The 15,516-nt window shown below is 49.2% G+C and overlaps 1 protein-coding gene across 1 annotated transcript in view; it reads left to right on the top strand.

Annotated features, from left to right (window-relative positions):
- The window catches only part of LOC148431383 (disks large homolog 4-like), a gene marked incomplete at its 3' end in the record, with an annotated part of 136,258 nt that extends 121,126 nt beyond the window's left edge, over positions 1-15,132 (top strand). Inside the window, exons 4-5 of the mRNA XM_088466036.1 lie at positions 6,495-6,619; positions 14,963-15,132. Coding sequence (XP_088322162.1) covers positions 6,495-6,619; positions 14,963-15,132 — 295 coding nt within the window. The remainder of the gene's footprint in view (positions 1-6,494; positions 6,620-14,962) is intronic.
- Between the last annotated feature and the right edge of the window lie 384 nt (positions 15,133-15,516).

Below are 15,516 nucleotides of genomic sequence, written 5' to 3'. Positions count from 1 at the left end.
TCACAGTACCAGTCTTCCTATCCCAGTACCACACATCCTATCACAGTAGCACACATCCTATCACAGTTCCAGGCTTCCTATCACAGTACCAGGCTTCCTATCACTGTACCAGGCTTCCTATCACAGTACCAGGCATTCTATCACAGTACCAGGCCTCCTATCACAGTACCACGCCTCCTATCACAGTACCAGGCTTCCTATCACAGTGCCACACATCCTATCACAGTACCACACATCCTATCACAGTACCAGGCTTCCTATCACAGCACCACTCATCCTATCACAGTAACACACATCCTATCACAGTAGAAGGCTTCCTATCACAGTACCAGGCTTCCTATCACAGTACCAGCCTTCCTATCACAGTACCACACATCCTATCACAGTAGCACACATCCTATCACAGTTCCATGCTTCCTATCACAGTACCAGCCTTCCTATCACAGTACCACACATCCTATCACAGTACCATGCTTCCTATCACAGTACCACGCATGCTACTATGCTTCCTATCACAGTACCACGCTTCCTATCACTGTACCACACTTCCTATCACAGCACCATGCTTCCTATCACAGCACCTTGCTTCCTATCACAGTACCACGCATCCTATCACAGTACCAGGCTTCCTATCACTGTACCAGGCTTCCTATCACAGTGCCACACATCCTATCACAGTACTAGGCATCCTATCACAGTGCCACACATCCTATCACAGTACCACACATCCTATCACAATACCAGGCTTCCTATCACAGCACCACGCATCCTATCACAGCACCACGCATCCTATCACAGTACCACGCATCCTATCACAGTACCACGCATCCTATCACAGTACCACGCTTCCTATCACAGTACCACACCTCCTATCACAGTACCACACATCCTATCACAGTACCAGGCTTCCTATCACAGTACCAGGCTTCCTTTCACAGTACCTCGCTTCCTATCACTGTGCCATGTATCCTATCACAGTGCCAGGCTTCCTATCACAGTACCACACATCCTATCACAGTATTACACATCCTATTACAGTGCCACACATCCTATCACAGTACCAGGCTTCCTATCACAGTACCACACTTACTATCACAGTACCACGCTTCCTGTCACAGTACCAGGCTTCCTATCACAGTGCCACACATCCTATCACAGTATCTGGCTTCCTATCACAGTGCCACACATCCTATCACAGTACCAGGCTTCCTATCACAGTACCAGGCTTCCTATCACAGTACCACGCATCCTATCACAGTGTGCCATGCATCCTATCACAGTGCCAGGCTTCCTATCACAGTACCACACATCCTATCACAGTGTCACACATCCTGTCACAGTACCACACATCCTATCACAGTGCCAGGCTTCCTATCACAGTACCAGGCTTCCTATCACAGTACCAGGCATCCTATCACAGTACCACACCTCCTATCACAGTACCACACATCCTATCACAGTGTCACACATCCTGTCACAGTACCACACATCCTATCACAGTGCCAGGCTTCCTATCACAGGACCAGGCTTCCTATCACAGTACCAGGCATCCTATCACAGTACCACACCTCCTATCACAGTACCAGGCTTCCTATCACAGTATCAGGCTTCCTATCACAGTACCAGGCTTCCTATCACAGTACCAGGCATCCTATCACAGTACCACACATCCTATCACAGTACCAGACTTCCTTTCCAGGCTTCCTATCACAGTACCAGGCTTCCTATCACAGTACCAGGCATCCTATCACAGTTCCACACATCCTATCACAGTACCACACATCCTATCACAGTACCACGCTTCCTATCACAGTACCATGCCTCCTATCACAGTACCACACATCCTATCACAGTACCAGGCTTCCTATCACAGTACCAGGCATCCTATCACAGTTCCACGCATCCTATCACAGTACCACACATCCTATCACAGTACCACGCTTCCTATCACAGTACCATGCCTCCTATCACAGTACCACACATCCTATCACAGTACCAGGCTTCCTATCACAGTGCCAGGCTTCCTATCACAGTACCACACATCCTATTACAGTGCCACACATCCTATCACAGTACCAGGCTTCCTATCACAGTACCACACTTACTATCACAGTACCACGCTTCCTGTCACAGTACCAGGCTTCCTATCACAGTGCCACACATCCTATCACAGTATCAGGCTTCCTATCACAGTGCCACACATCCTATCACAGTACCAGGCTTCCTATCACAGTACCAGGCTTCCTATCACAGTACCACGCATCCTATCACAGTGTGCCATGCATCCTATCACAGTGCCAGGCTTCCTATCACAGTACCACACATCCTATCACAGTGTCACACATCCTGTCACAGTACCACACATCCTATCACAGTACCAGGCTTCCTATCACAGTACCAGGCTTCCTATCACAGTACCAGGCATCCTATCACAGTACCACGCCTCCTATCACAGTACCAGGCTTCCTATCACAGTACCAGGCTTCCTATCACAGTACCAGACATCCTATCACAGTACCAGACTTCCTATCACAGTACCACGCCTCCTATCACAGTACCACGCTTCCTATCACAGTTCCAGGCTTCCTATCACAGTACCAGGCGTCATATCACAGTACCAGGCATCCTATCACAGTTCCAGGCTTCCTATCACAGTACCACACTTCCTATCACAGTACCACGCCTTTTATCACAGTATCAGGCATGCTATCACAGTACCAGGCTTCCTATCACAGTACCAGGCATCCTATCACAGTTCCAGGCTTCCTATCACAGTACCAGGCTTCCTATCACAGTAGCAGGCATCCTAACACAGTACCACGCATCCTATCACAGTACCACGCTTCCTATCACAGTAGCACACTTACTATCACAGTACCAGGCATCCTATCACTGTACCACACATCCTATCACAGTACCACGCTTCCTATCACAGTGCCACACATCCTATCACAGTATCAGGCTTCCTATCACAGTGCCACACATCCTATCACAGTACCAGGCTTCCTATCACAGTACCAGGCTTCCTATCACAGTACCAGGCTTCCTATCACAGTACCACGCATCCTATCACAGTGTGCCATGCATCCTATCACAGTGCCAGGCTTCCTATCACAGTAGCACACATCCTATCACAGTGTCACACATCCTGTCACAGTACCACACATCCTATCACAGTACCAGGCTTCCTATCACAGTACCAGGCTTCCTATCACAGTACCAGGCATCCTATCACAGTACCACGCCTCCTATCACAGTACCAGGCTTCCTATCACAGTACCAGGCTTCCTATCACAGTACCAGGCATCCTATCACAGTACCACACATCCTATCACAGTACCAGACTTCCTATCACAGTACCACGCCTCCTATCACAGTACCACGCTTCCTATCACAGTACCAGGCATCCTATCCCAGTTCCAGGCTTCCTATCACAGTACCAGGCGTCATATCACAGTACCAGGCATCCTATCACAGTTCCAGGCTTCCTATCACAGTACCACGCTTCCTTTCACAGTACCACGCCTTTTATCACAGTACCAGGCATGCTATCACAGTACCAGGCTTCCTATCACAGTACCAGGCATCCTATCACAGTTCCAGGCTTCCTATCACAGTACCAGGCTTCCTATCACAGTACCAGGCTTCCTATCACAGTACCAGGCATCCTATCACAGTACCACGCCTCCTGTCACAGTACCAGGCTTCCTATCACAGTACCAGGCTTCCTATCACAGTACCAGGCATCCTATCACAGTACCACGCATCCTATCACAGTACCAGACTTCCTATCACAGTACCACGCCTCCTATCACAGTACCACGCTTCCTATCACAGTTCCAGGCTTCCTATCACAGTACCAGGCGTCATATCACAGTACCAGGCATCCTATCACAGTTCCAGGCTTCCTATCACAGTACCACCCATCCTATCACAGTACCACGCCTTTTATCACAGTATCAGGCATGCTATCACAGTACCTGGCTTCCTATCACAGTACCAGGCATCCTATCACAGTTCCAGGCTTCCTATCACAGTACCAGGCTTCCTATCACAGTAGCAGGCATCCTAACACAGTACCACGCATCCTATCACAGTACCACGCTTCCTATCACAGTACCACACTTACTATCACAGTACCAGGCATCCTATCACTGTACCACACATCCTATCACAGTACCACGCTTCCTATCACAGTGCCACACATCCTATCACAGTATCAGGCTTCCTATCACAGTGCCACACATCCTATCACAGTACCAGGCTTCCTATCACAGTACCAGGCTTCCTATCACAGTACCACGCATCCTATCACAGTGTGCCATGCATCCTATCACAGTGCCAGGCTTCCTATCACAGTACCACACATCCTATCACAGTGTCACACATCCTGTCACAGTACCACACATCCTATCACAGTACCAGGCTTCCTATCACAGTACCAGGCTTCCTATCACAGTACCAGGCATCCTATCACAGTACCACGCCTCCTATCACAGTACCAGGCTTCCTATCACAGTAGCAGGCTTCCTATCACAGTACCAGGCATCCTATCACAGTACCACACATCCTATCACAGTACCAGACTTCCTATCACAGTACCACGCCTCCTATCACAGTACCACGCTTCCTATCACAGTACCAGGCATCCTATCACAGTTCCAGGCTTCCTATCACAGTACCAGGCGTCATATCACAGTACCAGGCATCCTATCACAGTTCCAGGCTTCCTATCACAGTACCACGCTTCCTATCACAGTACCACGCCTTTTATCACAGTACCAGGCATGCTATCACAGTACCAGGCTTCCTATCACAGTACCAGGCATCCTATCACAGTTCCAGGCTTCCTATCACAGTACCACGCTTCCTATCACAGTACCACGCCTTTTATCACAGTACCAGGCATGCTATCACAGTACCAGGCTTCCTATCACAGTACCAGGCATCCTATCACAGTTCCAGGCTTCCTATCACAGTACCAGGCTTCCTATCACAGTAGCAGGCATCCTAACACAGTACCACGCATCCTATCACAGTACCACGCTTCCTATCACAGTACCACACTTACTATCACAGTACCAGGCATCCTATCACTGTACCACACATCCTATCACAGTACCACACATCCTATCACAGTACCACACATCCTATCACAGTACCACACATCCTATCACAGTGCCAGGCTTCCTATCACAGTACCACACATCCTATCACAGTGTCACACATCCTGTCACAGTACCACACATCCTATCACAGTACCAGGCTTCCTATCACAGTACCAGGCTTCCTATCACAGTACCAGGCATCCTATCACAGTACCACGCCTCCTATCACAGTACCAGGCTTCCTATCACAGTACCAGGCTTCCTATCACAGTACCAGGCATCCTATCACAGTACCACACATCCTATCACAGTACCAGACTTCCTATCACAGTACCACGCCTCCTATCACAGTACCACGCTTCCTATCACAGTACCAGGCATCCTATCACAGTTCCAGGCTTCCTATCACAGTACCAGGCGTCATATCACAGTACCAGGCATCCTATCACAGTTCCAGGCTTCCTATCACAGTACCACGCTTCCTATCACAGTACCACGCCTTTTATCACAGTACCAGGCATGCTATCACAGTACCAGGCTTCCTATCACAGTACCAGGCATCCTATCACAGTTCCAGGCTTCCTATCACAGTACCACGCTTCCTATCACAGTACCACGCCTTTTATCACAGTACCAGGCATGCTATCACAGTACCAGGCTTCCTATCACAGTACCAGGCATCCTATCACAGTTCCAGGCTTCCTATCACAGTACCAGGCTTCCTATCACAGTAGCAGGCATCCTAACACAGTACCACGCATCCTATCACAGTACCACGCTTCCTATCACAGTACCACACTTACTATCACAGTACCAGGCATCCTATCACTGTACCACACATCCTATCACAGTACCACACATCCTATCACAGTACCACACATCCTATCACAGTACCACACTTGAAGTAACTGAGCTCTTCAGAATGACCCATTTTGTATCACAAATGTTTGAAAATGGAGACTGCATGGCTAGGTTCCTGATTTTATACATCTGTGGCAACGGGTCTGATTGAAACACCTCAATTCAATAATTAACAGATGTGGCCAAATACTTTTGTCCATATAGTGTAACTTATCTATCTATCTATCTATCTATCTATCTATCTATCTATCTATCTATCTATCTATCTATCTATCTATCTCATATCTATCTTATATCTATCTATCTCATATCTATATATCTCATATCTATCTATCTATCTATCTATCTATCTATCTATCTATCTCATATCTATCTATCTCATATCTATATATCTCATATGTATCTATCTATCTATCTATCTCATATCTATATATCTCATATCTATCTATCTATCTATCTCATATCTATCTATCTATCTATCTATCTATCTATCTCAGTTCCTCACAAAGTTCCTTCTCTCACCAGGGTAACTCAGGTTTGGGGTTCAGCATTGCAGGGGGCACTGATAATCCCCATGTAGGGGATGATCCCAGCATATTCATCACCAAAATCATTCCAGGAGGAGCAGCAGCACAGGATGGGCGGCTCAGGTATGTTACCAGGCAGTTCTCAATGAGAAGTCATCTGTTCCACCCCATTCTTCTTGTGTGTTCCATGGGCCTATTACTGGCTGGTAATGTTATCTGTACCGACTCCTGAGAATGTGCCATTCACATCATCACACGTGTATTACAGACAGTCCCGGTGTCCCCTCATTCTCAGTACACATGTAATACAGACAGTCCCGGTGTCCCCTCCCTCTCAGGACACATGTATTACAGACAGTCCCGGTGTCCCCTCCCTCTCAGGACACATGTAATACAGACAGTCCCAGTGTCCCCTCCCTCTCAGTACACATGTAATACACACAGTCCCGGTGTCCCCTCACTCTCAGGACACATGTATTACAGACAGTCCCGGTGTTCCCTCCCTCTCAGGACACATGCAATACAGACAGTCCCGGTGTCCCCTCCCTCTCATTACACATGTAATACAGACAGTTCCGGTGTCCCCTCACTCTCAGGACACATGTAATACAGACAGTCCCGGTGTCCCCTCACTCTCAGGACACATGTAATACAGACAGTCCCGGTGTCCCCTCACTCTCAGTACACATGTATTACAGACAGTCCCAATGTCCCCTCACTCTCAGTACACATGTATTACAGACAGTCCCGGTGCCCCCTCACTCTCAGGACACATGTAATACAGACAGTCCCGGTGTCCTCTCACTCTCAGGACACATGTAATACAGACAGTCCCGGTGTCCCATCACTCTCAGGACACATGTAATACAGACAGTCCCGGTGTCCCCTCACTCTCAGGACTCATGTAATACAGACAGTCCCAGTGTCCCCTCACTCTCAGTACACATGTATTACAGACAGTCCCGGTGCCCCCTCACTCTCAGGACACATGTAATACAGACAGTCCCGGTGTCCCCTCACTCTCAGGACACATGTAATACAGACAGTCCCGGTGTCCCCTCCCTCTCAGGACACATGTAATACAGACAGTCCCAATGTCCCCTCACTCTCTGTACACATGTATTACAGACAGTCCCGGTGCCCCCTCACTCTCAGGACACATGTAATACAGACAGTCCCGGTGTCCCCTCACTCTCAGTACACATGTAATACAGACAGTCCCGGTGTCCCCTCACTCTCAGGACACATGTAATACAGACAGTCCCGGTGTCCCCTCACTCTCAGGACTCATGTAATACAGACAGTCCCGGTGTCCCCTCACTCTCAGTACACATGTATTACAGACAGTCCCGGTGCCCCCTCACTCTCAGGACACATGTAATACAGACAGTCCCGGTGTCCCCTCACTCTCAGGACACATGTAATACAGACAGTCCCGGTGTCCCCTCACTCTCAGGACACATGTAATACAGACAGTCCCGGTGTCCCCTCACTCTCAGGACACATGTAATACAGACAGTCCCAGTGTCCCCTCACTCTCAGTACACATGTATTACAGACAGTCCCGGTGTCCCCTCACTCTCAGTACACATGTATTACAGACAGTCCCGGTGTCCCCTCACTCTCAGGACACATGTATTACAGACAGTCCCGGTGCCCCCTCACTCTCAGGACACATGTAATACAGACAGTCCCGGTGTCCCCTCACTCTCAGGACACATGTATTACAGACAGTCCCGGTGTCCCCTCACTCTCAGTACACATGTATTACAGACAGTCCCGGTGCCCCCTCACTCTCAGGACACATGTAATACAGACAGTCCCGGTGTCCCCTCACTCTCAGTACACATGTATTACAGACAGTCCCGGTGCCCCCTCACTATCAGGACACATGTAATACAGACAGTCCCGGTGTCCCCTCACTCTCAGGACACATGTATTACAGACAGTCCCGGTGCCCCCTCACTCTCAGGACACATGTAATACAGACAGTCCCGGTGTCCCCTCACTCTCAGGACACATGTAATACAGACAGTCCCGGTGTCCCCTCACTCTCAGTACACATGTAATACAGACAGTCCCGGTGTCCCCTCACTCTCAGGACACATGTAATACAGACAGTCCCGGTGTCCCCTCACTCTCAGGATACATGTAATACAGACAGTCCTGGTGTCCCCTCACTCTCAGTACACATGTAATACAGACAGTCCCGGTGTCCCCTCACTCTCAGGACACATGTAATACAGACAGTCCCGGTGTCCCCTCACTCTCAGGACACATGTAATACAGACAGTCCCGGTGTCCCCTCACTCTCAGGACACATGTAATACAGACAGTCCCGGTGTCCCCTCACTCTCAGTACACATGTAATACAGACAGTCCCGGTGTCCCCTCACTCTCAGGACACATGTAATACAGACAGTCCCGGTGTCCCCTCACTCTCAGGATACATGTAATACAGACAGTCCTGGTGTCCCCTCACTCTCAGTACACATGTAATACAGACAGTCCCGGTGTCCCCTCACTCTCAGGACACATGTAATACAGACAGTCCCGTTGTCCCCTCACTCTCAGGACACATGTAATACAGACAGTCCCGGTGTCCCCTCACTCTCAGGACACATGTATTACAGACAGTCCCGGTGTCCCCTCACTCTCAGGACACATGTAATACAGACAGTTCCGGTGTCCCCTCACTCTCAGGACACATGTAATACCGACAGTCCCGGTGTCTCCTCACTCTCATTACACATGTAATACAGACAGTCCCAGTGTCCCCTCACTCTCAGGACACATGTAATACAGACAGTCCCGGTTTTCCTCACTCTCAGGACACATGTAATACAGTCAGTCCCGGTTTCTCCTCACTTTCAGGACACATGGTAATATACAGTAGTCAGTCCCGGTGTCCTCTCAATCTTAGGACACATGTAATACAGACAGTCCCAATGTCCCCTCACTCTCTGTACACATGTATTACAGACAGTCCCGGTGCCCCCTCACTCTCAGGACACATGTAATACAGACAGTCCCGGTGCCCCCTCACTCTCAGTACACATGTAATACAGACAGTCCCGGTGTCCCCTCACTCTCAGGACACATGTAATACAGACAGTCCCGGTGTCCCCTCACTCTCAGGACTCATGTAATACAGACAGTCCCGGTGTCCCCTCACTCTCAGTACACATGTATTACAGACAGTCCCGGTGCCCCCTCACTCTCAGGACACATGTAATACAGACAGTCCCGGTGTCCCCTCACTCTCAGTACATATGTATTACAGACAGTCCCGGTGCCCCCTCACTATCAGGACACATGTAATACAGACAGTCCCGGTGTCCCCTCACTCTCAGGACACATGTATTACAGACAGTCCCGGTGCCCCCTCACTCTCAGGACACATGTAATACAGACAGTCCCGGTGTCCCCTCACTCTCAGGACACATGTAATACAGACAGTCCCGGTGTCCCCTCACTCTCAGTACACATGTAATACAGACAGTCCCGGTGTCCCCTCACTCTCAGGACACATGTAATACAGACAGTCCCGGTGTCCCCTCACTCTCAGGATACATGTAATACAGACAGTCCTGGTGTCCCCTCACTCTCAGTACACATGTAATACAGACAGTCCCGGTGTCCCCTCACTCTCAGGACACATGTAATACAGACAGTCCCGGTGTCCCCTCACTCTCAGGACACATGTAATACAGACAGTCCCGGTGTCCCCTCACTCTCAGGACACATGTAATACAGACAGTCCCGGTGTCCCCTCACTCTCAGTACACATGTAATACAGACAGTCCCGGTGTCCCCTCACTCTCAGGACACATGTAATACAGACAGTCCCGGTGTCCCCTCACTCTCAGGATACATGTAATACAGACAGTCCTGGTGTCCCCTCACTCTCAGTACACATGTAATACAGACAGTCCCGGTGTCCCCTCACTCTCAGGACACATGTAATACAGACAGTCCCGTTGTCCCCTCACTCTCAGGACACATGTAATACAGACAGTCCCGGTGTCCCCTCACTCTCAGGACACATGTATTACAGACAGTCCCGGTGTCCCCTCACTCTCAGGACACATGTAATACAGACAGTTCCGGTGTCCCCTCACTCTCAGGACACATGTAATACCGACAGTCCCGGTGTCTCCTCACTCTCATTACACATGTAATACAGACAGTCCCAGTGTCCCCTCACTCTCAGGACACATGTATTACAGACAGTCCCGGTTTTCCTCACTCTCAGGACACATGTAATACAGACAGTCCCGGTGTCCCCTCACTCTCAGGACACATGTAATACAGACAGTCCCGGTGTCCCCTCACTCTCAGGACACATGTAATACAGACAGTCCCGGTGTCCCCTCACTCTCAGGACACATGTAATACAGACAGTCCCGGTGTCCCCTCACTCTCAGTACACATGTAATACAGACAGTCCCGGTGTCCCCTCACTCTCAGGACACATGTAATACAGACAGTCCCGGTGTCCCCTCACTCTCAGGATACATGTAATACAGACAGTCCTGGTGTCCCCTCACTCTCAGTACACATGTAATACAGACAGTCCCGGTGTCCCCTCACTCTCAGGACACATGTAATACAGACAGTCCCGTTGTCCCCTCACTCTCAGGACACATGTAATACAGACAGTCCCGGTGTCCCCTCACTCTCAGGACACATGTATTACAGACAGTCCCGGTGTCCCCTCACTCTCAGGACACATGTAATACAGACAGTTCCGGTGTCCCCTCACTCTCAGGACACATGTAATACCGACAGTCCCGGTGTCTCCTCACTCTCATTACACATGTAATACAGACAGTCCCAGTGTCCCCTCACTCTCAGGACACATGTATTACAGACAGTCCCGGTTTTCCTCACTCTCAGGACACATGTAATACAGACAGTCCCGGTGTCCCCTCACTCTCAGGACACATGTAATACAGACAGTCCCGGTGTCCCCTCACTCTCAGGACACATGTAATACAGACAGTCCCGGTGTCCCCTCACTCTCAGGACACATGTAATACAGACAGTCCCGGTGTCCCCTCACTCTCAGTACACATGTAATACAGACAGTCCCGGTGTCCCCTCACTCTCAGGACACATGTAATACAGACAGTCCCGGTGTCCCCTCACTCTCAGGATACATGTAATACAGACAGTCCTGGTGTCCCCTCACTCTCAGTACACATGTAATACAGACAGTCCCGGTGTCCCCTCACTCTCAGGACACATGTAATACAGACAGTCCCGTTGTCCCCTCACTCTCAGGACACATGTAATACAGACAGTCCCGGTGTCCCCTCACTCTCAGGACACATGTATTACAGACAGTCCCGGTGTCCCCTCACTCTCAGGACACATGTAATACAGACAGTTCCGGTGTCCCCTCACTCTCAGGACACATGTAATACCGACAGTCCCGGTGTCTCCTCACTCTCATTACACATGTAATACAGACAGTCCCAGTGTCCCCTCACTCTCAGGACACATGTAATACAGACAGTCCCGGTTTTCCTCACTCTCAGGACACATGTAATACAGTCAGTCCCGGTTTCTCCTCACTTTCAGGACACATGTAATACAGACAGTCCCGGTGTCCCCTCACTCTCAGGACACATGTATTACAGACAGTCCCGGTGTCCCCTCACTCTCAGGACACATGTAATACAGACAGTTCCGGTGTCCCCTCACTCTCAGGACACATGTAATACCGACAGTCCCGGTGTCTCCTCACTCTCATTACACATGTAATACAGACAGTCCCAGTGTCCCCTCACTCTCAGGACACATGTATTACAGACAGTCCCGGTTTTCCTCACTCTCAGGACACATGTAATACAGACAGTCCCGGTGTCCCCTCACTCTCAGGACACATGTAATACAGACAGTCCCGGTGTCCCCTCACTCTCAGGACACATGTAATACAGACAGTCCCGGTGTCCCCTCACTCTCAGGACACATGTAATACAGACAGTCCCGGTGTCCCCTCACTCTCAGTACACATGTAATACAGACAGTCCCGGTGTCCCCTCACTCTCAGGACACATGTAATACAGACAGTCCCGGTGTCCCCTCACTCTCAGGATACATGTAATACAGACAGTCCTGGTGTCCCCTCACTCTCAGTACACATGTAATACAGACAGTCCCGGTGTCCCCTCACTCTCAGGACACATGTAATACAGACAGTCCCGTTGTCCCCTCACTCTCAGGACACATGTAATACAGACAGTCCCGGTGTCCCCTCACTCTCAGGACACATGTATTACAGACAGTCCCGGTGTCCCCTCACTCTCAGGACACATGTAATACAGACAGTTCCGGTGTCCCCTCACTCTCAGGACACATGTAATACCGACAGTCCCGGTGTCTCCTCACTCTCATTACACATGTAATACAGACAGTCCCAGTGTCCCCTCACTCTCAGGACACATGTAATACAGACAGTCCCGGTTTTCCTCACTCTCAGGACACATGTAATACAGTCAGTCCCGGTTTCTCCTCACTTTCAGGACACATGTAATACAGACAGTCCCGGTGTCCCCTCACTCTCAGGACACATGTATTACAGACAGTCCCGGTGTCCCCTCACTCTCAGGACACATGTATTACAGACAGTCCCGGTGCCCCCTCACTCTCAGGACACATGTAATACAGACAGTCCCGGTGTCCTCTCCCTCTCAGGACACATGTAATAAATGCAGTCTCTTTTTATGGGGGAGTCCCAGGGCTGAGATGACTAGTATGTGCCTGGTGAATGCTTTTGCTGGGGAGACCCCATTATGTGTGTCCCTCTGCTATGGCACTACTCCCCGGCTGGTTACAGGAAATATGGGGGAACTCCATATGGGCGAAACTTTTCCCCTATTTTTCCAGAACCCAACGAATTAAAAGTCTGGTGCTGGTTATATTTCTCTGGGTGGTCCCCATGCCATTTAAAAAAAAACAACTTGAACTGTTTCTTTACACTATAGCACAGAGTACCCCCCATCTCAACACACCCACCCATGGCACACTCTCCCACAGCATACCCACCCAAAGTACACCCCATCACAGCACACCCACCCAAAGTACACCCCATCACAGCACACCCACCCAAAGTACACCCCATCACAGCACACCCACCCAAAGTACACCCCATCACAGCACACCCACCCAAATTAAACCCCATCACAACATACCCACCCATGGCACACCCTCCCACAGCACACCCACCCAGAGTACACCGTATCACAACACACCTTCCCACAGCACACCCCATCACAACACACCCACCCATGGCACACCCTCCCACAGCACACCCCATCACAGCACACCCACCCCAAGTATACCCCATCACAGCACACCCACACCAGGGGCAAATCGGTTAAGAATCTTGACTCCTCCCTCTCTCATTATTACTGTATAGTAATTCCAGTCCTGACCCCTCCCATTTGCTCAGATGTTTATGTGGAATCAGATCAGATCCATGATAGACATTAGCTGGACACCTGACCTCACCACCGCTGGTGCCCAGGTAATAATAACCCTTATTGGCTTCTATCACCCCAGGAAGCAGATAGTAAGTGGGGATTTATCTACCTGGTTATGTCTGTAGATAATGACAGGGAATGTATCTATAGCTATAACTGACTATTGTATGAATGCTCAGAGCAACATACACAATGCACCTATAGACAATGCACCTATACACAATGCACCTATACACAATGCACCTATAGACAACGCACCTATAGACAACGCACCTATAGACAACGCACCTATAGACAACGCACCTATACACAATGCACCTATACACAATGCACCTATAGACAACGCACCTATAGACAACGCACCTATAGACAACGCACCTATAGACAATGCACCTATACACAATGCACCTATACACAATGCACCTATAGAAAATGCACCTATAGACAACGCACCTATAGAAAATGCACCTATAGACAATGCACCTATAGAAAATGCACCTATAGACAATGCACCTATACACAATGCACCTATAGACAACGCACCTATAGACAACTCACCTATAGACAACGCGCCTATAGACAACGCGCCTATAGACAACGCACCTATAGACAATGCACCTATAGACAATGCACCCATACACAATGCACCTATAGAAAATGCACCTATAGACAACGCACCTATAGACAACGCACCTGTAGAAAATGCACCTATAGACAATGCACCTATAGACAATGCACCTATACACAATACACCTATAGACAATGCACCTATACACAATACACCTATAGACAATGCACCTATACACAATACACCTATAGACAATGCTGCAGGTTACCTTCATGTTTATGACACTTCTCCTTATCTATCTCCTCCTTAATTCTTTTCACTTGCCTCCACTCTCTACTATGTGTCACCCCCCTCCCCAATGCATGCCCCCCCCGCTCCTCTGGTGCCTCCCTACACCCCCTCTCTCAGGGTGAACGACAGTATCCTGTTTGTGAATGAGGTAGATGTACGCGAGGTGACGCACAGCACAGCGGTGGAGGCTCTGAAGGACGCCGGCTCCATCGTCCGTCTCTACGTGATGCGCAGGAAACCAGCATCCGAGAAAATCATTGAAATCAAACTGATTAAGGGCCCAAAAGGTAAAGTGAGAGGCTCAGGGGCCACATTCTCTCTGCATAGATGTCTGTACGGAGAACTGAAGTTTAGGAACATTGTAATGCTAAATTATTATGTGATATTATAAAGGATGTTATATGTACTATTATTATACTTTATTTATATGGCACCACAATTGTTCCGCAGCGCCTTACACAGTACATAAGATAATACACCTGTCCTCATACATCTTCCATGTTAAACAGCCCTTCCAGTCGCGCCATGCAAGTGACTCTGTAGCGGCAAGCATATATTCGTGTAACTTTTTACCATCAAATATGTATTATTCACAAAGCAATAATAATAGAATGCATTATACAGCCTCAGTATATGAGCTAGCCTCCCTCACCAGAGTGCCTGTACTTAGA

This window comes from Taudactylus pleione, unplaced genomic scaffold, assembly GCF_031769625.1.
Source record: "Taudactylus pleione unplaced genomic scaffold, aTauple2 ptg002315l, whole genome shotgun sequence".
Classification (NCBI taxonomy): Eukaryota; Metazoa; Chordata; class Amphibia; order Anura; family Myobatrachidae; genus Taudactylus; species Taudactylus pleione.
Note: the sequence above shows the minus strand (reverse complement) of the source record. Positions and strands in the feature narration are given on the sequence as shown.